The sequence below is a fragment of the Nycticebus coucang genome, chromosome 16, assembly GCF_027406575.1.
Source record: "Nycticebus coucang isolate mNycCou1 chromosome 16, mNycCou1.pri, whole genome shotgun sequence".
Taxonomy (NCBI): Eukaryota; Metazoa; Chordata; class Mammalia; order Primates; family Lorisidae; genus Nycticebus; species Nycticebus coucang.
This window is the reverse complement of record NC_069795.1, coordinates 50,289,780-50,315,084: the sequence shown is the minus strand read 5'-3', so window position 1 is coordinate 50,315,084 and position 25,305 is coordinate 50,289,780. Positions and strand designations below refer to the sequence as shown.

Below are 25,305 nucleotides of genomic sequence, written 5' to 3'. Positions count from 1 at the left end.
GTGTTCTGCCCAAACGCACAGTAGTTTGAACTTTTACCTCACCCCTGTAATTTTCTACAATATTTATGAAAAATGATAATACCTTCCAATATTCTTCATTCTCATCTTTGCTTCTGGAGGCATTTCTTCTGGTTCACTCTGAAGAAAAAAATGTATGTAAACAATGATGACTACATAGAAATTTATTAAATTCACTCAATTACTAATAATGCTAATTTTTTTTATCATCTTTTAGCATTTTCTTTCTTTCTTTTTTTGGAGACAGAGCCTCAAACTATAGCCATGGCGTCACAGCTCACAGCAACCTCCAACTCCTGGGCTTAAGCGATTCTCTTGCCTCAGGCCTCCCAAGTAACTGAGACTACAGGCGCCCGCCACAATGCCCAGCTATTTTTTGGTTGTAGTTGTCATTGTTGTTTGGCAGGCTGGGCCGGATTCGAACCCCCCAGCTCTGGTATATGTGGCTGGCGCCTTAGCGGCTTGAGCTACAGGTGCCACCCATCTTTTAGCATTTTCAGTATCACAAATTTTGATAAAAGGAAAAAATTAGTGAATTATTTTATCTTGATTATATTTTAAAAAGAAATGCCTATCTTCTAGGGTACTGATTTGGATTTTTAAAATGGTAAATATTTCATATTCTAGAACTATTTAGCTACTGTACTACTATACATTGTGTTCCCCCCGCCGTTTTTGAACCGGCCACCTCCAATATAAGGGGCCAGCGCCCTACTCCTTTCAGCCACAGGTGCCACCCTGTGTTAAATGTTTTTTATAGGCATTCTCTTCAAATCCTAATATAATCCCATGAGAGGGGTATGATTATCACCTTTCGCATTTTCAGGTGAGGCAAACAAGGTTAATTTGCCCGTGGTGGGTAAGACCACACCTATGGTGCATTTTACAAGGGTACATGTGAAATTTACTAAGTGTAGAATATAAATGTCTTAACACAATAACTAAGAAAATGCTGTGAAGGCTGTTAACCAGTTTGATGAAAATATTTCCAATTGTATATAAAACCAGCATATTGTACTCCTGATTGCATTAATGTACGCAGCTATCATTTAATTTAAAAAATAATAAATGATAATTTGCCCATGGTGACAAAGCTAACAAACAGAAAAACAATTCAATGCAAAGTAAAGACTCTTTTCTTTTCAGACAGTCTCACTCTGTTGCCCTGGCTAGAATGCAGTGGTGTCATATGTCACAGCAATCTCAAACTCCTGGGCTGAAACCTTCTGCCTTAGCTTCAGGAGTAGCTGGGACTACAGGTGCCTGCCACAGCAGCTGGCTAGCTTTTCTTTATTTATTTAAAGACAGAGTCTCACTTTGTCGCCCTCAGTAGAGTGCCATGGCGTCACAGCTCACAGCAACCTCAGACTCTTGGGCTCAAGCAATGCTCTTGCCTCAGCCTCCCAAGTAGCTAGGACTACAGCCATCTGCCCAGCTATTTTTCTAGAGACAGGGTCTTGCTCTGGCTAAGAATGGTCTTGAACCTGTGAGCTCAGGCGATCCAACCACCTCAGCCTCCCAAGTGCTGGGATTATAGGCATGAGCCACAGTGCCTGGCTTAGTTTTTCTATTTTTAGTAGAGATAGGATCTTGCTCTTGTTCGGGCTGATCTCCAACTCCTGAGCTCAGGCGAGCTACCCACCTTGGCCTCCCAGATTATACTTCCATAAAAAAATTTTTAATGTGATTAAGAGAAGCTCCTCCTCACAGTAAGAGACAGTTAATATATGTAAAATGGATGACAGAAAAATTACCTCTTGGTAAACATTATTGTAATATAAAGAATAGTAAGTGAATGTTTGAGAAATTAAATTATTTTCAAAGCATATTCCCACAGGATTGAAATTTAATTACAAAGGGTAAAAAATAGTAATTTGACAGAGGAGAAATCTGGCAGGAACTACTTTAAGCTAAGATCAAAGTTAGCATCGCCAGTGTATGGGGCATATCAAAAACGTGCTCTGATATGATGCATTGAGAACTAAACATCACTTTTGTGGTTTTGCCAAAACACACAAATCCAAATTGAAAGGCACTGTGTAAAATAAGGCCTGTATTCTTCAAAACTATTAAGGCCATCAAATACACAGAAAGACTCAGGAATTGCCCAAATTAAAGGGAACCAAAGATATACAACAATTAAAAAAGTATTTTAAAATTTAAAAATTAACTAATTAAAGCAATGCCCTGAGGCAAAGTGTGGTGGCTCATGTGTGTATCCTAACACTTTGGGAGGTTAAGGTGAGTGGATCACTTGAGCTCACGGTCTGAGACCAGCCTGAGCAAGAGTAAGACCTCATCTCTAGAAATCAGCCAGGCATTGTGGTGGGTGCCTGTAGTCCCAGCAACCTGGGAAGGCTGAAGCAACAGAATTGCTTGAGCCCAAGAGTTTGAGGTTGTTGTGAACTATGACGCCATGGTACTCTACCAAAGGAGACAAAGTGAGACTCCGTTTCAAAAATAAATTTTAAAAAATGGCTTGAGGGCAGCGCCTGTGGCTCAGTGAGTAGGGCGCTAGCCCCATATACCAAGGGTGGCAGGTTCGAAAAGGGTCCTGGCCAAATGCAACAAAAAATACCTGGGCATTGTGATGGGTGCCTGTAGTCCCAGCTACCTGGGAAGGCTGAGGCAACAGAATTGCTTCACCCCAAGATTTTGAGGTTGTTGTGAGCTAAACGCCATGGCACTCTACCAAAGGAGGCAAATTAAGACTCTGTCTCAAAAATAAATTTAAAATAATGGCTTGAGGGCAGTGCCTGTGGCTCAGTGAGTAGGGCGCCAGCCCCATATACCAACGGTGGCAGGTTCAAACCCAACCCTGGCCAAACTACAACAAAAAAATAGCCGGCATTGTACCCCGTGATTGCATAAATGTACACAGCTATGATTTAATATATATAATAAAAATAGCCGGGCATTGTGGCCTATAGTCTCAGCTACTTGGGACGCTGAGGCAAGAGAATTGCCTACGCCCAAGAGCTAGAGTTTACTGTAAGCTGTGATGCCATAGCACTTTATCGAGGGTGACAAAGTAAGACTCTGTCTCTTAAAAACAAAGAAACAAAAAAAAACCTCTTGGCACCCATAGCACACTGGTTACGGCACCAGCCATATTCACCCAGGCTGGCGGGTTCAAACCCAGCCTGGGCCAGCTAAACAACAATGACAACTGCAACAAAAAATAGCTGGGTGTTGTGGTGGGATCCTGTAGTCCCAGCCACTTGGGAGGCTGAGGCAAGAGAATTGCTAAGCCCAAGAGTTTCAGGTTACTGTGAACTGTGATGCCACAGCGATCTACCGGGAGTGACATAGTGAGACTTTGTCTCAAAAATAAATAATAAATAAAAAATTAAAAAAATAAAACGAATGCCTTGTTTGTTCAATATATTTCAGACTCAGATATACATCCAAAGTCAATTATGTTCTTTACAAAATAGGTGGATGAAGATTTTGGATACATGTGCCTGTTTTTTTTTTTAATCTAACGGACAGTTTATTATTTACTACCATTATGATACTATAACAGTGTTGTGTGAACTTTTCTAAGATTTCTTTAAAAACAGTTAAGGAAGAGGCAGCACCTGTGGCTCAGTGAGTAGGGCGCTGGCCCCATATACCAAGGGTGGGTTCAAACCTGGCCCTGGTCAAACTGCAACAAAAAAATAGCCAGGAGTTGTGGCAGGCGCCTGTAGTCCCAGCTACTTAGGGCTGGGCAAGAGAATCCCCTAAGCCCAAGAGCTGGAGGTTGCTGTGAGCTATGATGGCACAGCACTCTACCGAGGGTAACAAAGTGAGACTGTCTCTTTAAAAAAAAAAAAAAAAAACAGTTAAGGAAGATAATAAGGTATGATGCAGAAGGCTGGGCGAGGTGGCTCACACCTGTAATCCCAGCACTTGGGAGGCTGAATTGGGTGGACTGCCTGAGCTCACAGGTTTGAGACCAGCCTGAGCCAGAGCGAGACCTCATCTCTAAAAATAGCCGGGCGTTGTGGCTGGCACATATAGTCCCAGGTACTTGGGAGGCTGAGGCAAGAGAATTGCTTAAGCTCAAGAGTTTGAGGTTGCTGTGAGCTATGATGCCATAGCACTCTACCAAGGGTGACAAAGTGAGAGTGTGTCACAAAAAAAAAAAGGTACAGTGCAAAGAATGTAGAACAGGAAACCAGATGACCTGAAGTATAACGTGACCACACATTAGCACATATTCATGCATGCTTAATTTTTCCATTTGCAAAATACGAATAAACACATCATATAATTCACAGGGACATATCAAAGGTAAAATAATATAATCTTTCCATGCTGCTGCATCTAGTACCTGGCCCTCTATTCCTTTTTTGAATTTCCACAGCACTTCATCTTTTCAGGTCTTTTTAATTTTTATCTTATATCATTTAATGTTTAAGTCTCTGTCCAACTAGACCAATTTCCTAAGGGCAAACACATCTGGTTGACCTTTATAACATCGCAGTGCCTATCATATAGAAAGCACCCCAATTTTTTTTTTTTTTTTTTTGAGACAAAGCCTCAAACTGTCGCCCTGGGTAGAGTGCTGTGGCATCATAGCTCACAGCAACCTCCAACTCCTGGGCTTAAGGGATTCTCTTGTCTCAGCCTCCTAAGTAGCTGGGAGTACAGGCGCCCGCCACAATACCCAGCCATTTTTTCATTGTAGCTGTCATTGTTTGGCGGGCCAGGCTGGATTTGAACCTGGCTCTAGTGTATGTGGTTTGCACCTTAGCCACTTGAGCTAGAGGAGCCGAGTCCATCCAAATGTTTAAAATGAGTGAAAGTACAAAAGAGAATATAGTGATAAAGGCTCCAGAACTCTCTAGTTCAGTCAATTACAGCTACTGTTTTTACCATTTATGACTTGAAAACCAATTCCTTGGCTTATCAAACTATTGCTTGGTCCACCAAAACACTGCCTATTGTTTTAACATCTAGTTCACATATCTTCTTTCCAAATCACTTCAATCCTCCAAATGTATAATTCTTTTGTTTTCTGAGATACGAGTCTCACTATATCACCCTGGAAAGAGTGCCATGGCATCACAGCAACCTCAACCTCTTGGGCTTAAGTGATTCTCTTGCCTCAGCCTCCCAAGTAGCTGGGACTACAGGCGACAGCCACAACGCCCAGCTATTTTTTATTTATTTATTTTTTTTGTAGAGACAGAGTCTCACTTTACTGCCCTCGGTAGAGTGCCGTGGCGTTACACGGCTCACAGCAACCTCCAGCTCTTGGGCTTATGTGATTCTCTTGCCTCAGCCTCCTGAGCAGCTGGGACTACAGGCGCCCGCCACAACGCCCGGCTATTTTTTTGTTGCAATTTGGCCAGGGCTGGGTTTGAACCCGCCACCCTCGGTATATGGGGCCCGCACCCTACTCACTGAGCCACAGGCGCCGCCCGCAGCTATTTTTTATTGTGGTTGTCATTGTTGTTTAGCTGGCCCGGGCTAGGTTTGAACCTGCCAGCCTCGGTGTATGTAGCTGGTGCTGTGCTATGGGCACTGAGCCCAAATGTATAATTCTTATCCCTACTGCTTTAGGAAACAATTACTCATGTACCCTGTAACAATTACTACACAGTTGGATAATATCTTGAGTGGAAGTTAGGTTCTAAAGTCAGAGTTTAAAACAAAAATCACAGTCAAAACTATGCTTGAATGGCTCAGCGCCTGTAGCTCAGTGGCTAGGGTGCCAGCCACATACACAGGAGCTGGTGGGTTCAAATCCAGCCCAGACCTGCCAAACAACAATGACAACTACAACAAAATTATGCTTGAGGCTTGGTGCCTGTAGTTCAAGCAGCTAAGGGACCAGCCACATACACTAGAGCTTGCAGGTTGGAATCCAGCCCAGGTCTGCCAAACAACGACAACTACAACAAAACTATGCTTGAGGCTTGGTGCCTATAGCTCAAGCAGCTAAGGGGCCAGCCACATACACCAGAGCTTGAGGGTTGGAATCCAGCCCAGGCCTGCCAAACAACGACAACTACAACCAAAAAATAGCCAGGCATTGTGGTGGGCACCTGTAGTCCCAGCTACCTAGGAGGAGGCAAGAGAACTGCTTAAGCCAGGAGTTGGAGGTTGCCGTGAGCTTTTAAACAGGGCAACAGCTAGAGGCTCTGTCTCACAAACAAACAAACAACCCCCCCCCCCCCCAAAAATATGCTGGAAAATTCCACAGGTCTGTCTCAGCGCCCACAGCTCAGTCAGTAGGGCTCCAGGCACATACCCCAAAGCTGGAGGTTTGAGCGTGGCTCGGGACTGCTAAACAACAATAACCATTGCAACCAAAAAAGTAGCTGGGAATCATGGAGGGCGCCTGTAGTCATAGCTACTTGGGAGGCTGAGGCAAGAGAATCGCTTGGGCCCAAGAGTTTGAGAATGCTGTGATACCACAGCTCTCTACTGAGAGTGACATTGTGAGACTCTGTCTCAAAAACAAAAAATACAAACAAAAAAGAAAAAAGAGGGCGGCGCCTGTGGCTCAAAGGGATAGGGCGCCAGTCCCATATGCTGGAGGTGGTGGGTTCAAACCCAGCCTCGGCCAAAAACCACACAAAAAAAGAAAAAAGAAAATTCCACAGTTCATTAAGAAGCTTGATGAGGGATGGTGCCTGTGGCTCAGTGAGTAGGACGCCGGCCCTATATACCACGGGTGGCGGGTTTGAACCTGCGCCCGGCCAAACTGCAACAAAAACTAGCCGGGTGTTGTGGCGGGTGCCTGTAGTCCCAGCTACTCAGGAGGCTGAGGCAAGAGAATCCCCTAACCCCAAGAGCTGGAGGTTGCTGTGAGCTGTGATGCTATAGCACTCTACTGAGGGTGACAAAGTGAGACTGTCTCTTAAAAAAAAAAAAAAAAGCTTGGGGTGGCACCTGTGGCTCAAAGGAGTAGGGCGCCGGCCCTATATGCCAGAGGTGGTGGGTTCAAACCCAGCCCCGGCCAAAAACTGCAAAAAAACAAAAGCTTGATGAGATAGGGACACTGTGAGGAGCATGAGAGAACTGGACTGACAGAGGGAACATAAGATAACTATTTCACACTCACACTAGAACACGTGCCTATTGAGCACAGCTTCTGGCAGAATCATCTGCATTATTTTTAATTCCTCTAGGGACATGGGAAGCAAGCACTGTAGCTTCCCCACTTTTAAGAATTTATTTTATTTATTTATTTTTTTAGAGAGTCTCATTTTGCCACCCTTGGTGCCATGGTGTCATAGCTCACAGCAACCTCAAACTCCTGGACTCAAGCGATCCTCTTGCCTCCACCTTCCAAGCTGGGTACAGGTGCCTGACACAATGCCTGGCTATTTTTTTTTTTTTTTTTGTAGAGACAGAGTTTCACTGTACTGCCCTCGGTAGAGTGCCGTGGCGTCACACGACTCACAGCAACCTCTAACTCTTGGGCTTACGCGATTCTCTTGCCTCAGCCTCCCGAGCAGCTGGGACTACAGGCACCCGCCACAACACCCGGCTATTTTTTTTGTTGTTGTTGCAGTTTGGCTGGGGCTGGGCTTGAACCCGCCACCCTCACTGAGGGGGGCACCTCATATGGGGGCGGCGCCCTACTCACTGAGCCACAGGCGCTGCCCACACCTGGCTATTTTTTAAGAGGTGCGGTCTCGCTCTTGCTGAGGCTGGTCTCGAACTGCTGAGCTCAGGCAATCTATCCACCTTGGCCTCCCAGAGTGATAAGATTATAGGGCTGAGTCACAGTGTCCAGCCCCCCATTCTTTTTTTAAACTACTACACTAAAAATGATATAGCTGCCTTTTAAAAAATTTGAATGGAGGGCGGCGCCTGTGGCTCAGTCGGTAAGACGCTGGCCCCATATACCGAGGGTGGCAGGTTCAAACCCGGCCCCGGCTGAACTGCAACCAAAAAATAGCCAGGCGTTGTGGCGGGCGCCTGTAGTCCCAGCTACTCGGGAGGCTGAGGCAAGAGAATCGCTTAAGCCCAAGAGTTGGAGGTTGCTGTGAGCTGTGTGATGCCATGGCACTCTACCAAGGGCCATAAAGTGAGACTCTGGCTCTACAAAAAAAAAAAAAAAAAACAAATGAATGGATTGGTGGGAGTACACCTACGGTGCATCTTACAAGGGTACATGTGAAACTTAATAAATGTAGAATATAAATGTCTTAACACAATAACTAAGAAAATGCCAGGAAGGCTATGTTAACCAGTGTTGGCTATGTTAACCAGTGTGATGAAAATATGTCAAATAGTCTAGAAAACCAGTGTATGGTGCCCCATGATCACATTAATGTACACAGCTATGATTTAATAATAAAATAAAATTAAAAAAAATTGAATACATATGTAATAGATCATCACTGAAGACCATGACTATAAAAATTATTATTTTTTTTTAGGCAGAGTCTTACTTTGTTGCACTCAGTAGAGTGCCATTTCATCACGCTCACTGCAACTTTAAACTCTTGGGCTTAATCGATTCTCTTGCTTCAGTAGCTGGGACTGCAGGTGCCCACCACAATGCCTGACTGTTTTTAGAGACAGGGTCTCACTCTGGCTCAGGCTGGTCTTTTTAACTCGTGTGAGCTCATGCAATCCACCCACCTCAGTCTCCCAGGTGCTGGGATTACAGGTATGGGCTACCATGCCCAGCTATAAAAATTATTAAAGGCAGCAGTACTCAATTTTTCTGTAGATCTTACATAGTATTTGCTGATTTGGTCTTTAAGCTTTTTGCTCAAAAGTCAATTAATTTTTTTTTTTTAGAGTCTCACTTTGTTGCCCTCTGTAGAGTTCTGTAGCATCACAGCTCACAGCAACCTCAAACTCTTGGGCTTAAGTGATTATCTTGTCTCAGCCTCCCAAGTAACTGGGACTATAAGTACTCCTACAATGCCTGGCTATTTTTAGAGACGAGGTCTTGCTTTGGCTAAGGCTGGTCTTGAACTCATATGAGCTCAGGCAATCCACGTGCCTCAGCCTCCCAGAATGCTAGGATTACAGGCGTGGGCCACCTCGCCTGGCCCAATTAATATATATATATATAAATTTTTTTGTAGAGACAGAGTCTCACTTTATCACACAGTGCTATAGTGTCACACAGCTCACAGCAACCTCCAACTCCCGGGCTTAGGCAATTCTCTTGCCTCAGCCTCCCAAGTAGTTGGGACTACAGGTGCTCGCCACAATGCCTGGCTATTTTTTTTTGCAGTTTGGCTGGGGCCAGGATTGAACCCGCCACCCTCAGTATATAGGGCTGGCACCCTACCCACTGAGCCTCAGGGGCCGCCCCTAATTAATATTTTTAAATAATCCTACAACCAGGGTTGGCACCTATGGCTCAAGCGGCTAAGGCGCCAGCCACATACACCTGAGATGGTGGGTTCGAATCCAGCCCAGGCCTGTCAAACGACAATGACGGCTGCAACCAAAAAATAGCCGGGCATTGTGGCGGGCGCCTGTAGTCCCAGCTACTTGGGAGGTGGAGGCAGGAGAATGGCTTGAGCCCAGTAGTTGGAGGTTGCTGTGAGCTGTTATGCCATAACACTCTACCCAGGGAAAGAAAGAGCTTGAGGCTCTGTCTTTAAAAAAAAAAAAAAAAAAAAAAAAATCCTACAACCAAACAAAATACAAAACTACAAACATTCAGTTTTTGCATCACAAAGAACCTGTTATAAAGAAAACTCACTAACATCATTAATATAAACTACAATTTGCCACTAACACCATCCTTAAAAAAATTGGTTGAAATAAAACACAAAATTCAGTATCAACTTACATCTTCATCTTCATTAAAAGCCGCTGCTACTGACAGTGTTTTTGGAGCAAGAGTTGGAACAGTTTCTTTAGGCTTCTGAAGAAGAAACATATTAAAAAGATTATCGAATACTTTTCTGGGGAGCAGGTTAAAAAAAAAGTGTATCACATAAATAACATTCATATAGGCTTAAGAGTTAATGAATAATTTATTTTTAAAGATTCGACTTTATGGGGGCTTTGGGTAAATTTCTGGTTTGTAGAATATATCAAGTTTGTATCTTCACAAAAACTTAAATAGTAAGGAACTTAGCACTTTAGCAAAATCTAGTCTCTCTTTTATGACACATGCATTATTGATACATAGGTTTTACTTTACTAATTTTTTACTTACTTATTTTTTGGAGACAGAGTCCTACTTTGTCACCCTCAGTAAAGTGCCGTGGTGTCATAGCTCACAGCAACCTTAAACTCTTATGCTCAAGCGACTCTCTTATCTCAGCCTCCCAAGTAGCTGGGACTACAGGCATCTCCCGGCTATTTTTTAGAGATGGGGTCTCATTCTGGCTCAGGCTGGTCTTGAACCCCTTAGCTCAGGCAATCCACCCACCCTGACCTTCCAGAGTGCTAGGATTACAGGTGTGAGCCACTGTGCCCGACCTTTTATTTATTTTTTTGAGACAAGTCTTACTTTGTCACCCTCAGTAGAGTGCTGTAGTGTCACAGCTCACAGCAACCTCCAGCTCTTGGGCTAGAACGATTCTCTTGCCTCAGCCTCCCAAGTTGCTGGGACTACAGGCGCCCACCACAACGCCCAGCTATTTTTGTTGCAGTTGCCACTGCTGTTTTAGCTGGCAAGGGCTGGATTCAAGCCCATCACCCTTGGTATATAGGGCTGGCGCCCTACCCACTAAGCCACAGGCGCTGCCCTATTTTTATTTTTTTGAGATAGAGTCTCAAGTTGTCACCCTGGGTAGAGTGCCATGGCAATGTATCATAGCTCACAGTAACCTCTAACTCTTGGGCTCAAGTGATCCTCTTGCCTCAGATTTTTATATTTTTAGTACAGACAGGGTGTTGCTCTGGCTCAGGCTGGTTCCAAACCCATTAGCTCAAGCAATCCACCTGCCTTGACCTCCCAGAGTATTAGGATTACAGGCATCCTGCAGCCACTACGCCTGGCTAAAGGAAAGGATTTTCTTGCTTGGGTGCCTGTGAGCACTATGAAACTAAAGTACCCATGAGAGCTCTTAAGCAGAGCTGTCTCGTAGGCAGATGGCAGCCTGTCTGAGGATAGACATAGGATTCAGTGGTTAAAACTATTGAAAACTACGGAAATGAATAAAATTGACCAGAGAAGTACATAGGAAAGAAAGGTTACTAACAACAAAATCCTGGGTATCAGTATTGTAAGTGGGGAGCGTCATAGAGAGGAGATAAGGAACAAAAGGTGGGGAAATTAGGTGAATTACCAATAAAAAGCATGTCATGAAAGCCAAAGTATGGATGTTTTCAAAAAGGACCTGATGATTAGAGTCAAGTGTGGCATACTAGTTGCTGGTCACCTTACAGAGAATAATTTCAGGAAAGTGGTGAAGAAGGGAACCAGATTACAGTGGATTGGTGAGTGGTGAGATATGTTGAGAACAAATTTAATTCTTCACAAACCTTGGGTTAGATAGAAGAGATGGTGTGGGGCCAAGTATGTTTATAGGCCTAAGGGAAGAAAGCTAGCTAATACAGACAGAAGAGTCATGTTGTCTTTTATGTTCTTAAGGCACATTTATTTAATGTTACTGCCTTACCTGTACTCAGTACTCCTTAGTTACCTGATGCTATAGATCCTAACTAGAAAATTTTGCGTGGGAGGGAAGCAAATGGACACAACAAATTAAAATTAATAAAAGGGTGGCGCCTGTGGCTCAGTGAGTAGGGTGCTGGCCCCATATACCGAGGGTGGCAGGTTCGAACCTGGCCCAGGCCAAACTGCAACAAGAAAATAGCTGTGTGTTGTGGTGGGTGCCTGTAGTCCCAGCTACTCAGGAGGCTGAGGCAACAGAATAGCCTAAGCCCATGAGCTGGAGGTTGCTGTGAGCTGTGATGCCACAGTACTCTACCGAGGGCAACAAAGTGTAACTCTGTCTCTAAAAATAATAATAATAATGATGATAAAATTAATAAAGTATGAGGAGGGTAGATTGCCTAAGCTTACAGGTTCCAGACCCTGTTTATAAAAATAGCCAGGTAGTGTGGTGGGCGCCTGTAGTCCCACCTACTTGGGAGGCTCAGGCAAAGGAGTTGCTTGAGCACAAGAGTTTGAGGTTACTGTGAGCTTAATGCCAAGGGTGTCTCAAGAAAAAAGGCTCGGTGCCTGTAGCTCAGCAGCTAGGGTGCCAACCAGATATACTGGAGCTGGCGGGTCCAAACCCAGCCTGGGCCTGCCAAAGAACAATGACAACTATAACAAAAAAATAGCCAGCATTGTAGCGGGGCCTATAGTCCCAGCTACTTGGGAGGCTGAGGCAAGTGAATCTCTTAAGCATAAGAGTTTGAGGTTGCTTAGCCGGGCATTGTGGCGAGCGCCTGTAGTCCCAGCTACTCGGGAGGCTGAGGCAAGAGAATCGCTTAAGCCCAGGAGTTGGAGGTTGCTGTGAGCTGTGTGAGGCCACGGCACTCTACGGAGGGCCATAAAGTGAGACTCTGTCTCTACAAAAAAAAAAAAAAAAGTTTGAGGTTGCTGTGAGCTGTGACGTCACAGTACTCTACCCAGGGTGACAGCTTGAGACTGTCTCAAACAAAAAAAAATATCCTTTCCTCAACTTATAAGGTACTGCTGATTAGAGACCTATTTAATAGACTTCATTCTCCTTCTCCCTTTCCATCATTACTATCGTACCACCAGGCCTTGAGCATCACTTGCTTAGACTTCTATTAGAAATAACTACATCCCATGACTGGGGTACAGTGGCTCACGCCTATAACCCTAGCACTCTGGGACTCCAAGGAGGGTGGATTGCTTGAGTTCAGACAGTTAAGACCAGACTCTTAAACTGGGCATTATGATGGCCCCGGTAGTCCCAGTTACATGAGAGGCTGAAGCAAGAGGCATTTTACTGAGGGTGACAACATGAGACCCTGTCTCAAAAAAAAAAAAAAAAAAGAAGAAGAAGAAGAAGAATATTTGTGGCATCGTAGCTCATAGTACCTCCAACTCCTGGGCTCAAGCAATTCTCTGTCTCAGCCTTCTGAGTAGCTGGGACTACAGGTGCCCGCCACAACAACGGGCTATTTTTAGAGTTTGGGGCAGGGGTGTCTTGCTCTGGCTCAGGCTGGTCTTGAACCTGTGCGCTCAGGCAATGCATCCACCTCAGTCTTCCAGAGTGCTAGGATTATAGGTATAAGCCACCACACCCAGCCCTTTGTATCTTTTTTTAAGTATTTTAGTTTTCTAAAATTAAAACTTTTTTTTTTCTTTGTAGACAGTCTCACTATGTCACCCTAGGTAGAGTGCCATGACATCGCAGCTCACAGCAACCTCAAACTCTTGGGCTTAAGAGATTCTCTTGTCTCAGCCTCCCAAGTAGGTGGGACTATAAGCCCGCCACAACAACGGGCTTTTTTTTGTTACAGTTGTCACTGTTGTTTAGCTGGCCTGGGCTGGTTTTGAACCCACCAGCCTCCGTGTATGTGGCTGGGGCCATAACCACTGTGCTATGGGTGCTGAGCTTAAAACTAAAAGTTTTACTGAAGGCGGTGCCTATGGCTCAAAGGAGTAGGGCGCCAACCCCATACGCCAGAGTTGGTGGGATCAAACCCAGCCCTGGCCAAAAACCGCAAAAAAAAAAAAAAAGTTTTACTGAACAGGTTTTTTCCTAATACAATTCTCCTGCCTAAAATTTTCAGTAATTACTAAATCATCCCACTCATTTAGAACGAGTAGAAATTTAGCTAGTATGTTGAAACACAGTAAAATCTATTATCAAGGAGATCATCTATATTAAAAGTGTACATAATACATGTTTAATATACTGCCTATCAAAAATCATTAGATATTTATGCAGTTAGGTCTATGAAAGTTTTTAAAAATATATTAAAAAGGGGCGGCGCCTGTGGCTCAGTCGGTAGAGCGCTGGCCCCATATACCGAGGGTGGCGGGTTCAAACCCGGCCCTGGCCAAACTGTAACGATAAAATATATATATATATATTAAAAAGAATCAGCTGAAGGCAGTAGGCTTGAGTCGGGCCCCAGCCAAACTGCAACAAAAAATAGCCAGGCCTTGTGGCAGGCGCCTATAGTCCCAGTTACTCGGGAGGCTGAGGCAAGAGAATCGCCTAAGCCCAAGAGTTGGAGGTTGCTGTAAGCTGTGACGCCACGGCACTCTACCGAGGGCAACAAAGTAAGACTGTCTCTAAAAAAAAAAAGCAGAAACAGGGCAGCGCCTGTGGCTCAGTGAGTAGGGCGCCGGCCCCATATGCCGAGGGTGGCGGGTTCAAACCCAGCCCCGGCCAAACTGCAACAAAAAAATAGCTGGGCGTTGTGGCGGGCGTCTGTAGTCCCAGCTGCTCGGGAGGCTGAGACAAGAGAATCACATAAGCCCAAGAGTTAGAGGTTGCTGTGAGCCGTGTGACGCCACGGCACTCTATCCCAGGGCGGTACAGTGAGACTCTGTCTCTACAAAAAAAAAAAAAAAAACAAAACAGAAACAGAAAAATAGCAGTAAGTTCAATGTCTTTTGTTCAGACTGAATTTTTTCTTTTGTTTTTTTGAGACAAGAGTCTCAAGCTGTCGCCCTGGGTAGAGTGCCGTGGCATCGCAGCTCATAGCAACCTCAAACTCTTGGGCTTAAGCAATTCTCTTGCCTCAGCCTCACATGTAGCTGGGACTGCAGGCACCCATCACAATGCCCAGCTATTTTTTTTGTTGTTGCAGTTGTCATTGTTGTTTTTAGCTGGTGGTGGTGGAGAGGGAGTTGGAACCCGTCAGCCTTGGTGTCTGTGGCTGGCGCCCCACCCACTGAGCTATGGGTGCTACCCAGACTGAACTTTTTTAAAAATAGGAAGAAGGGCAGCACCTGTGGCTCAGTGGGTAGGGCACCAGGTCCATATACCGAGGGTGGAGGGTTCAAACCCAGGCCAAGCCAGCTAAAACAGCAGTAGCAACTACAACAAAAAATAGCCGGCGTTGTGGCAGGCGCCTGTAGTCCCAGCTACTCAGGAGGTTGAGGCAAGAGAATCACTTAAGCCCCAGAGTTGGAGGTTGCTGTGAGCTGTGATGTCACAGCTCACTACCAAGGGTGACAAACTAAGACTCTATCTCAAAAATAAAATAAAATAAAATAAAAATAGGAAGAAATGGAAAAAGGCAAAACATAAGAGCAGAGAGTAAGGGTATGGATTACAGTTGTAGCTCTTTTAAGTTAGGCAAGTAGCTCAAATGTACTGAGTCTTTATAAACTATTCCAGACCATATTTTTAACATCTTTGAATGAACATCTAAAGCAGGAAATAAAACTGCATGTATCTGGCAAATGCACATTTACTTTCACAGCACAGACATGAATAAACAACTCAAAAGCAATTTTAGGATTTTTCTCTCTTCTAAGAATGTAACCATTTTCTAAAGCCAACAGAAATACACTATTTAAGTAACTTTGTTTTTCTTAAACAAGAGATCTATTTGGTTGAAACTTACGGAGTTGTCCTATTCCAAGTCAATATCTAGAACTGCATATGCTTTGATCTAATATTAATCTAATTATTTCAAATAATTCTAAAGGCTCCATGATCAATACATATCAATTCAAGACTTACACTTAAAAGAGCAAATGTTGTTTTATAAAGGAATGCCACTGTAAAATAAACAGTACTCAATGCCCACTTGTAGTTCCAAAGGGTGCTAGCTAATCAATTCTTAAATATTTACATGTAAGTTCACACATCAAAGTTTACTTCTCAAGGGATGCACCTTTATATACTAAATTTACTATAACTCAGTAAAAGCAGGTTTCCAAATCAAACCCTTTAAGATCCACTGTAAACATATAGAAAATAACAACTCACACTTGATCCAAGTTTGATGGATATAGCTGATGCTTTCTTTGTCATCTGACTACCTATGGCAAATCCAAACTTGGAGATCTTTGTAGGCTTTGTTGGGAGGTCTGCAGCTTCTTCTTCAGCTGATCTCTTCTCAGCGCTGCGACTGGTACTTTCCCCTCCATTACTGGAAGAAACAGTCTTAGTTTTCACAGGTTTTTCTGCTTCTTCTTCAGGTCCTGGTGAAGTCGAAACAACTTACCAAGATGAGCTATTTTTACTGAGCAGATTGATGGGAGCAGCAACCTCAAAAAGCATCGTTATAAGGAAGATACCTCTGCAGTTGTCACCTACTGACCCAACAGTCTCTTCCACTGTTTGTTAGAGTATACAGCAGGAACTGAGATTGTGTGGCAGTAGAAGAGGCTCCCATGAATTAACTAGCATAAAATACAGAGCAATTTAAAATTATAAACATGGAGTTCACAAAAAGTAAAAGATCCTTCAACTACTAAACACTATAAGTTGTACAATAATCTGGTTATTTGTGGGATTTTGCATTGTAGAAATTAAGATCTAGAATTTTTTTATCCAAACTAGTTTGTGAGCAATTAGTAACATGGTAAGATAAAACACATGGCTAATAAATTCTAATATTCTTTAATAATGTAGTACTAATCACAGAGTACCTAGTTAGGAATAGACCCATAATTACCCAAACAAGAGTGTTATTACAGCCTAGCAGAATTTTCTTGAGTGACATGTTCCTCATGTACATCTCAGGCAACCTTAGAATTGAAAAGGAATTTCAAGGAGGACTTCAAGGTCACCTCCCATTGAGCAATTCTATTCTGAAAGCTTAGGTATCACCTGTTTTAACCTATCTGTAAAAGCTATTAAAAAAAACCATACCTAGGCGGCGCCTGTGGCTCAACGGGTAGGGCGCCGGTCCCATATGCCGGAGGTGGCGGGTTCAAGCCCAGCCCCGGCCAAAAATAAAAAATAAAAAAAAATAAAAAAAAAAAAAACCATACCTTGATTTATATATTACTTTTTCTCATGAAAGAAAGATAAGCTAATAACAATTTCATCCAGTAGAAAGTATACATATGTAAGTTTGGAAGGCAAAATGTGTTTCAGTAATTTTGTCTGTGTGTACATTGTATTGATAAAATCAGTTCACTTTCCGAGTATCGTAAGTCTGTTATATACAAGAAGACTATTTATGAACATATTGGGAGATAAGACAAGAAAGCTAGACAATCATTAAAAATTTTATTTTCCTTCCCTAGTGTGCCAAATCGCCTTATAGAATGTATTTTGTTACACTAGATTAAGAGTTTATGGAAAAAGAGATGTTCCAAGAGATGGCCCTGGCAATAATTAAGAAAACAGGACAAAAAGCTAGAATGAGGAGGGGGAAAAAAAAAATCAAACCACAAATAGACTAACAAGTAAAAGCTTAAAAGACCAAAGGATACAGATCTAGATCTATATAGTTTTGGAATAAAGGGGTCTCTACTAAGTCGTTTGAACAGAACATTTTATTTTGTTTAGACGAAAAATAAAAGGAACTCTTTAATTCCCTTTGGATGAAGGCTAAAAGTTATAATGAAAATATAGGGTCGGAAATTAGGCAGAATTCTATTTTGGATTTCCCCAAGAGGAAAAGATAGCACTGCAATGCTTGTTTGAAGTTCCACTCACTTATTGATATATAAAATTACAAAAGCAACTAAGAATTAACGAATGAAGGCTGCAATTCAACAGTTGAAAAACTGAACTCAACTTAAGAAATACAGAATTTCTGGCTTGGCGCCCGTAGCTCAGCAGTTAGGGTGCCAGTGACATACATCAGGGCTGGCGAGTTCAAACCCGGCCCCAGCCTGCCAAACAACGATGACGACGACAACAACAAAAGAACAGCCGGGCACCACCACCACCACCACCACCACAACAACAAAAAGAACAGCCAGGTGTTGTGGCGAGCGCCTGTTGTCCCAGGTACTTGGGAGGCTGAGGCAAGAGAATCACTGAAGTCCAAGAGTTTGATGTTGCAGGCAGTGCCTGTGGCTCAGTGAGTAGGGCACCAGCCCCATATACTGAGGGTGGCAGGTTCAAACCCAGCCCCGGCCAAACTGCAACAAAAAATAGTCAGGCATTGGGGCGGGTGCCTGTAGTCCCAGCTACTGGGAGGCTGAGACAAGAGAACTGCCTAAGCCCAAGAGCTGGAGGTTGCTGTGAGCAGTGACACAACAGCATTCTACAGAGGGTAAGGGAGTGAAACTCTGTCTCTTAAAAAAAAAAAAGAAAGCGAGTTTAGAGGTTGCTGTGAGCTTGACATCACAGCACTCTACCAAGGGCGACATAGTGAGACTGTCTCAAAAAACAAAAAAAGGGCTCAGTGCCTGTGGCTCAAAGCAGCTAGGGTGCTAGCCACATACACGGGCGGGTTCGAATCCAGCCCCTTCCCATCAAACAACAATGACAGCTGCAAACAAAAAGTAGCTGGATGTTGTGACAGGCACCTATACTACCAGCTACATGGGAAGCGGAGGCAGGAGAATCACTTGAACCCAGGAGTTGGAGGTTGCTGTGAGCTGTGATGCCACAGCACTCTACCCAGGGTGACAGCTTGAGGCTCTGTCTCAAAAAAAAAAAAAAAGGCGGTGCCTGTGGCTCAAAGGAGGGCGCTAACCCCATATGCCTGAGGTAGTGGGTTCAAACCCAGCCCTGGCCAGAAACAAACAAAAAAAGAAATACACAATTTCTTAAAAACAAATAAACAGGGCAGCGCCTGTGGCTCAGTGAGTAGGGCGCCGGCCCCATATACGGAGGGTGGCGGGTTCAAATCCAGCCCCAGCCAAACTGCAACAAAAAAATAGGCGGGCGTTGTGGTGGGCGCCTGTAGTCCCAGCTGCTCAGGAGGCTGAGGCAAGAGAATCCTGTAAGCCCAAGAGGTAGAGGTTGCTGTGAGTCCTGTGACGTCGTGGCACTCTACCGAGGGCAGTAGAGTGAGACTCTGTCTCTACAAAAAAAAATAATAATAATAAAAAAAGAGCATGATGCAAATACAGTAGAACCTCTGTAAGTTGACCACCCAAGGGACTATACCAAACCGGTCAGCAGATGGAGGTGGTCAACATAAGGAAATAGGTAGGCCTACTATATTGATATGGACATGTGGTGCATGTCCCGTCTATGAAAATTAGATCGACTTAAGGAGGTGATCAATTATGGAGGTTTCACTGTAGTTTTTTCAAAATCTAAGTTTATAACTAAAAATATTTATGCTAACTTTATTCTGCATTCTTTTTATAGTTTTAAGCAAGTAAATTATTTCATAGTAAAACCCAAATAAGTACTCTTCTTTTTTTATTTTTGAGACAAAGTTTTATTGTCACTCTTGGTAGAGTGCTGTCGCAACACAGCTCACAGCAACCTCAAACTTTTAGGCTACAGTGATCTTGCCTCAGCCTCTCTCATAGGTGGGACTATAGGCACCCACTATAACACTCCAGCAATTTTTTTTTTTTTTTTTTGAGATAGGGTCTCCCTCTTGTTCAAGCTGGTCTTGAACTCCTGAGCTCAAGCAATCCACTCACCCCAGCCTCCCAGAGTGCTAGGACTACACACATAAACCACCATGCCTGACCCATTTTGAGGGGGCAGGATAGAGTGTCATTCTGTTGCCCTGGGTAGAGTGCTGTGGCATCAAAGCTCACCACAAACTCGAACTCTTTGGCATAAGCGATCCTCTTGCCTCAGCCTCCCAAGTACAACAACTGGCTAGTTTTTCTATTTTTAGTAGAGACAGGGTTTCACTCCTGAGCTCAGGAGATCCACCCAGCTCAGCCTCCCAGAGGACTAGGTCTCAAAAAAAACCCAGCATGATAAAGGGAGTTGGGAGAACTACTTTACCATTTATTAAATAATCAACTGGTAGCAACTCAATTTTATTCACAACTTTGTTGTCAGCTGAGATAGCAAATGAGACCACCCATACCACAGGTCTGCATTGAAGATGAAACATACTATATCCATTAGATCATGTCTGCGAATAACTGTTCCAGATCTAGCGATTTATTTATGGATATATGTTAAATAACTGTTTGGTCTTACCCCCTTCTCAAGAAGTTTTTCTGTTTTGAAAACAACTGTAAAAACACTATCAGTAAAAATGACCATGGTTCTGAACAAAAAAAAAAAAAAAAAAAAACACTATCAGTATCTTCAGATCAGATCTACTCTTTTATAAACATTATGGGAAGCTAAAAAAATTTAAAAAACAGGGTTGGCGCCCATAGCACAATGGTTATGGCGCCAGCCACATACACCGAAGTTGGCAGTCTCGAACCGGGCCTGGGCCAGCTAACCAACAATGACAACTGCAACAAAAAAATAGCCAGGCGGGGCGGCGCCTGTGGCTCAGTGAGCAGGGCCCCGGCCCCATATGCTGATGGTGGCGGGTTCAAACCCAGCCCCGGCCAAACTGCAACAAAAAAATAGCCGGGCGTTGTGGCGGGTGCCTGTAGTCCCAGCTGCTCAGGAGGCTGAGGCAAGAGAATTGCGGAAGCCCAAGAGTTAGAGGTTGTTGTGAGCCATGTGACACCACGGCACTCTACCAAGAGCAGTACAGTGAGACACTGTCTCTACAAAAAAAAAAAAAAAATAGCCAGGCGTTGTGGCAGGCACCTGTAGTCCCAGCTACTTAGGAAGCTGAGGCAAGAAAATCACTTAAGCCCAAGAGTTTGAGGTTGCTGTGAGCTGTGACGCCACAGAACTCTACTGAGGGTGATGTAGTGAGACTCTGTCTCAAAAAAAAAAAAAAAAACAGCAACAAAACAACATATCTACACCTCCACGATAAGGTGGAGGGAATGAAGAGTGAAGGAAGGTAAGTACATTATTAGTCTTCATTTCTTAGCCTCAAAAGGCTCAATGTGTTGCATGAAAAGCTGTAATCTTTATATAATCCTCTTAACAAGCATGTAGCAAAATACAAAAGTATTTAGGAAATAAAGCAAATGTAATAAACAATGAACTAAGATGGGAAAATACGACAGCCAATCTGTTATGATCAAATGTGACTGTCATTACAACTTTTATAATTCCACATACAGCTCATTAGAAAATTATTATTATTGGGCGGCTCCTGTGGCTCAGTGAGTAGGGCGCCGGCCCCATATACCAAGGGTGGCGGGTTCAAACCCAGCCCCGGCCAAACTGCAACAAAAAATAGCCGGGCGTTGTGGCGGGCGCCTTTAGTCCCAGCTGCTCGGGAGGCCGAGGCAAGAGAATCACGTAAGCCCAAGAGCTGGAGGTTTCTGTGAGCCGTGTGATGCCACGGCACTCTACCAAGGGCAGTAAAGTGAGACTCTGTCTCTACAAAAAAAAAAAAAAAAAGAAAATCATTATTATTATTACTATTATTTTGGGGGGGCCGGGCTGGGTTTGATCCCGCCACCTCCGGCGCCCTACTCCTTTGAGCCACAGGCACCACCCTAGAAAATTATTTTAATCTAATATGAGCTTTGAAATATGTCATTAAACATCAGCATCAACTGTTAAGTATATTAAGTGTTTTCCTTTAAACAACCACTTGTACTACACTTCAGTATTTGGGGCTTTTACTTAAGGACCTCTATTTTCTTTCTTTTTTTTTTTTTTTTTTCAGTTTTTGGCCGGGGCTAGGTTTGAACCCGCCACCTCTGGCATGTGGGGCCAGCGTCCCACTCCTTTGAGCCACAGGCGCCACCCAGGACCTCTATTTTCAATTCATTTAAAGATACATTTTGCACTTTGGGACCACAGAAAACAAAATTTTAGATGACCACAGATCAGTACTGTGAAATTTGTAGTAATGCAAATTATAGTTTAAAAAATGAATATATAGGGCAGCGCCTGTGGCTCAGTGAGCAGGGCGCAGGCCCCATATACCGAGGGTGGCAGGTTCAAACCCAGCCCTGGCCAAACTGCAACAAAAAAATAGCCAAGCATTGTGGCGGGTGCCTGTAGTCCCAGCTACTCGGGAGGCTGAGGCAGGAGAATTGCCTAAGCCCAGGAGTTGGAGGTTGCTGTGAGCTGTGTGACGCCACGGCACTCTACTGAGGGCAATAAAGTGAAACTCTGTCTCTACAGAAAAAAAAAAAAAGAATGAATATATAATTGGTTTGTTAAATTAAGAAATCAGATTATCAACATATAACAAAACATGGATAAAATTATAGCAAAATCTAAGATTCTTTATTAAGGAAAATTTAAATGAAAGTAATTTTATCTAATTTGTATTCATTCTGAGAAAACAAAATCTTTTGATTAATTAATATGAAATCAAATTACACGTGGCACTAGCATTTTCTTTTCTTTCTTTCTTTTTTTTTTTTGAGACAGAGCCTCAAGCTGTCATCCTGGGTAGAGTGCAATGACATCACAGCTCACAGTAAGCTCCAACTCCTGGGCTCAAGCCACCCGCAGCTATTTTTTGGTTGCAGCCGTCATTGTTGTTTGGCAGGCCGGGGCTGGATTGGAACCTGTCAGCTCAGGTGTATGTGGCCGGCGCTTTAGCCGCTTAAGCCACAATGCTGCTTGAGCATTTTCTTCTTTTCAACTGAATAGTTGGAGAGAATAGTTGGGCTGTGGAGGTACCTGACTTTGAAAAAAATTATGAAATTAGAAAGTTTAAGTCTGTAAGGGGACCTATCCTTCATGACCCATGTGCATTCTAGTAGCTTCCGTATCTGAAAGGAGAACACCCTCTAATAGGGCTTATATGCAGCTTAAAGGAGAATTATTCAAGATTCTATTAGTATTTGGCATAACAAATGTCAATTTCACTGAAATAGTTCTTAGTATAACTTAAGAGTCTGAAATGGCCATAATTATGTAGAATAGCTCTAAAATTTTCTACTTATTTCAAAAAAATTACAAAAAATTAACTGAAGAGAGGAAAAAACAATCTACCAAAAACCTTACCCTAGTCTTTAAAGTGAAAGCAAGTAATTTAAGTAGCTTCTCTCATAGACATAAATCAATGTTACCTATGGAAATTCCTCATTAAAAATATATTTCTAACTTAGTAGTCTGTTCAATAGGAATTAAAATTAATAATATTCTCTAGGTAAGTCCCTAGGACAAACCTTTTTTTTTTCTGAGACAGAGTTTCACTTGGTCACCCTTGGTAGAGTACAGGGGCATCTCAGCTCACAGCAACCTCAAACTCTTGGGTTCAAGCAATCCTCTTGCCTAAGCCTTCCAAGTATCTGGGACTACAGGCGCCTGCCAGAACACCCGGCTATTTTTTTGAGACCAGGTCTCCCTCTTGCTCAGGCTCAGACTGGTCTGGAACCTGTGAACTCAATGCAATCCACCCGCCTTGACCTCCCAAGTGCTGAGATTACAGGTGCCTCCTATGGAAACAGATGTGGATGTGCCACTGCGTCTGGCTCTAGGACAAACTTGACAATGTTTTCAAAAAAGTTACTACTTCGGGCGGTGCTTGTGGCTCAAAGGGGTAGGGCACAAGCCTCATAAGCCTGAGGCTCAAACCCAGCCCCAGCCAAAAACTGCAAAAAAAAAGGAAAAAAAAAGTTACTACTTCTCACAAAATTATCAATTCATCAATACCCATAGTATAAAATGTTTTAACTATGACTTCTCTGCATAATTTCATTAAAAATATGACTTTCAAAAATGGTTTATGTGCAACAGCACTACTCTCCTGTAAAGAAAATGAAGCAAATTGGGCCGTGCCTGTGGCTCAGTGGGTAGGGCGCTAGCCCCATATACACAGGGTGGTGGGTTCAAACCCGGCCCAAACTGCAACAAAAAAAATAGCGGGCCGTTGTGGCGAGAGCCTGTAGTCCTAGGTATGTGGGAGGCTGAGGCAAGAGAATCGCCTACGCCCAAGAGTTGGAGATTGCTGTGAGCTGTGTTATGCCACAGCACTCTACCCAGGGTGATAAAGTGAGACTGTCTCTACAAAAAAAAAAAAAAAAACAACAAAGAAAACAAGGCAAATTATGTAGAAATTAAAAATTAAAGGATATTACTAAGTTATTAACAAAGGCCTATAATAATTTCTCTAAAGCTAGTTAGTAATTTTATACTACCCCACATGCTAAAATGGAAATATCAATATTCATATTACAGGGCTAATATCCCTCAACTGAAAGGGTGACAGATAAAATTATACAGTGGATTTATGCTGACACTTAAGCACATTTTGGCAGCATTATCTCTGCATATCTCTTCATCCCCTAAGATTCTTTTTTTTTTTTTCCTTTGTAGAGACAGAGTCTCACTTTATGGCCCTCGGTAGAGTGCCATGGCCTCACACAGCTCACAGCAACCTCCAACTCCTGGGCCCAAGCGATTCTCTTTTTTTTTTTTTTTGTAGAGACAGAGTCTCATTGTACCACCCTCGGTAGGGTGCCGTGGCATTACACGGCTCACAGCAACCTCTTACTCTTGGGCTTACGTGATTCTCTTGCCTCAGCCTCCAGAGCAGCTGGGACTACAGGCGCCCGCCACAACGCCCGGCTATTTTTTTTGTTGCAGTTTGGCCGGGGCTGGGTTTGAACCCGCCACCCTTGGTATATGGGGCCGGCGCCCTACTCACTGAGCCACAGGCGCCGCCCCCAAGCGATTCTCTTGCCTCAGCCTCCCGAGTAGCTGGGACTACAGGCGCCCGCCACAACGCCCGGCCACCTTTTGGTTGCAGTTTGGCCGGGGCCGGGCTTGAACCTGCCACCCTCGGTATATGGGGCCGGCGCCCTACCTACTGAGCCACAGGCGCCGCCCAATCCCCTAAGATTCTTTAGACTATAGATCTTTGCTTTTCCTCAAACTACTTCTAAACTTTTTAATAATTTTATCCAACAGTTTCCAAGACAGTACTTTTTTTGCGGCGGGGGGGGTGGGTGGGAGTCCACAATGAGGAAGTACTAGATGGTTTAAATTATCGTTGCATAGGCTAGGCTACAAGTAAAAAAATAACAGTAATACTAATAAAGAAGGAGGAGGAGAAAGTTTCAGCTCAAAAGATAGCACTATGCATAGTTTCTAAAAAGGAAATTAATTCTGGGTCCAAAATAATTGAACATCAATCTTTTCAATAACTTTTGTTTACAAGGCAATTCACTTCATACACTGTCAGTAGGCCCTACTGGTTGCCTTCATATGCTATTAATCTTCTATAGTTTCTCATATTAAATATTTTCAAGGAAAAGACTTAAAGTCAGTCAGAATAAAGAATATTTAAAACGCTCTAAAGACATTATGACCAACTCACACGTTAAGTCATTTGCCTTGTCATGACAAAACGAGGGGACTGAAGAGATTACATGTTTCTTTTCTTTAACGCACAGACCCAAATTTACAGGGGTAGAAGGGACAGAATAAGGATAGCTGTAACCTGAGTTTAACATCGAAACAAAATACAAGAAGTCACACTAGCCTGTTCAACCACTTAAGTTCTGGCATGCGGTCAACCGCCAACAGCCTA

At 43.4% G+C, this 25,305-nt stretch overlaps 1 protein-coding gene across 2 annotated transcripts in view; it reads right to left on the bottom strand.

Annotated features, from left to right (window-relative positions):
* Window positions 1–25,305, bottom strand: part of PCNP (PEST proteolytic signal containing nuclear protein) — a 30,016-nt gene that overhangs the window by 3,841 nt on the left and 870 nt on the right. The window contains exons 1-4 of one of the 2 annotated variants that reach the window (XM_053564997.1): window positions 16,063–16,151; window positions 15,825–15,987; window positions 9,785–9,859; window positions 83–138 (exon numbers count right to left, since the gene is read on the bottom strand). In XM_053564997.1, the coding sequence (XP_053420972.1) occupies window positions 83–138; window positions 9,785–9,859; window positions 15,825–15,987; window positions 16,063–16,118 (350 nt within the window). In that variant the 5' untranslated portion in view covers window positions 16,119–16,151. Of the gene's footprint in view, window positions 1–82; window positions 139–9,784; window positions 9,860–15,824; window positions 16,040–16,062; window positions 16,152–25,305 lie in introns of those variants that run through there. The other variant, XM_053564996.1, reaches the window with a different exon arrangement.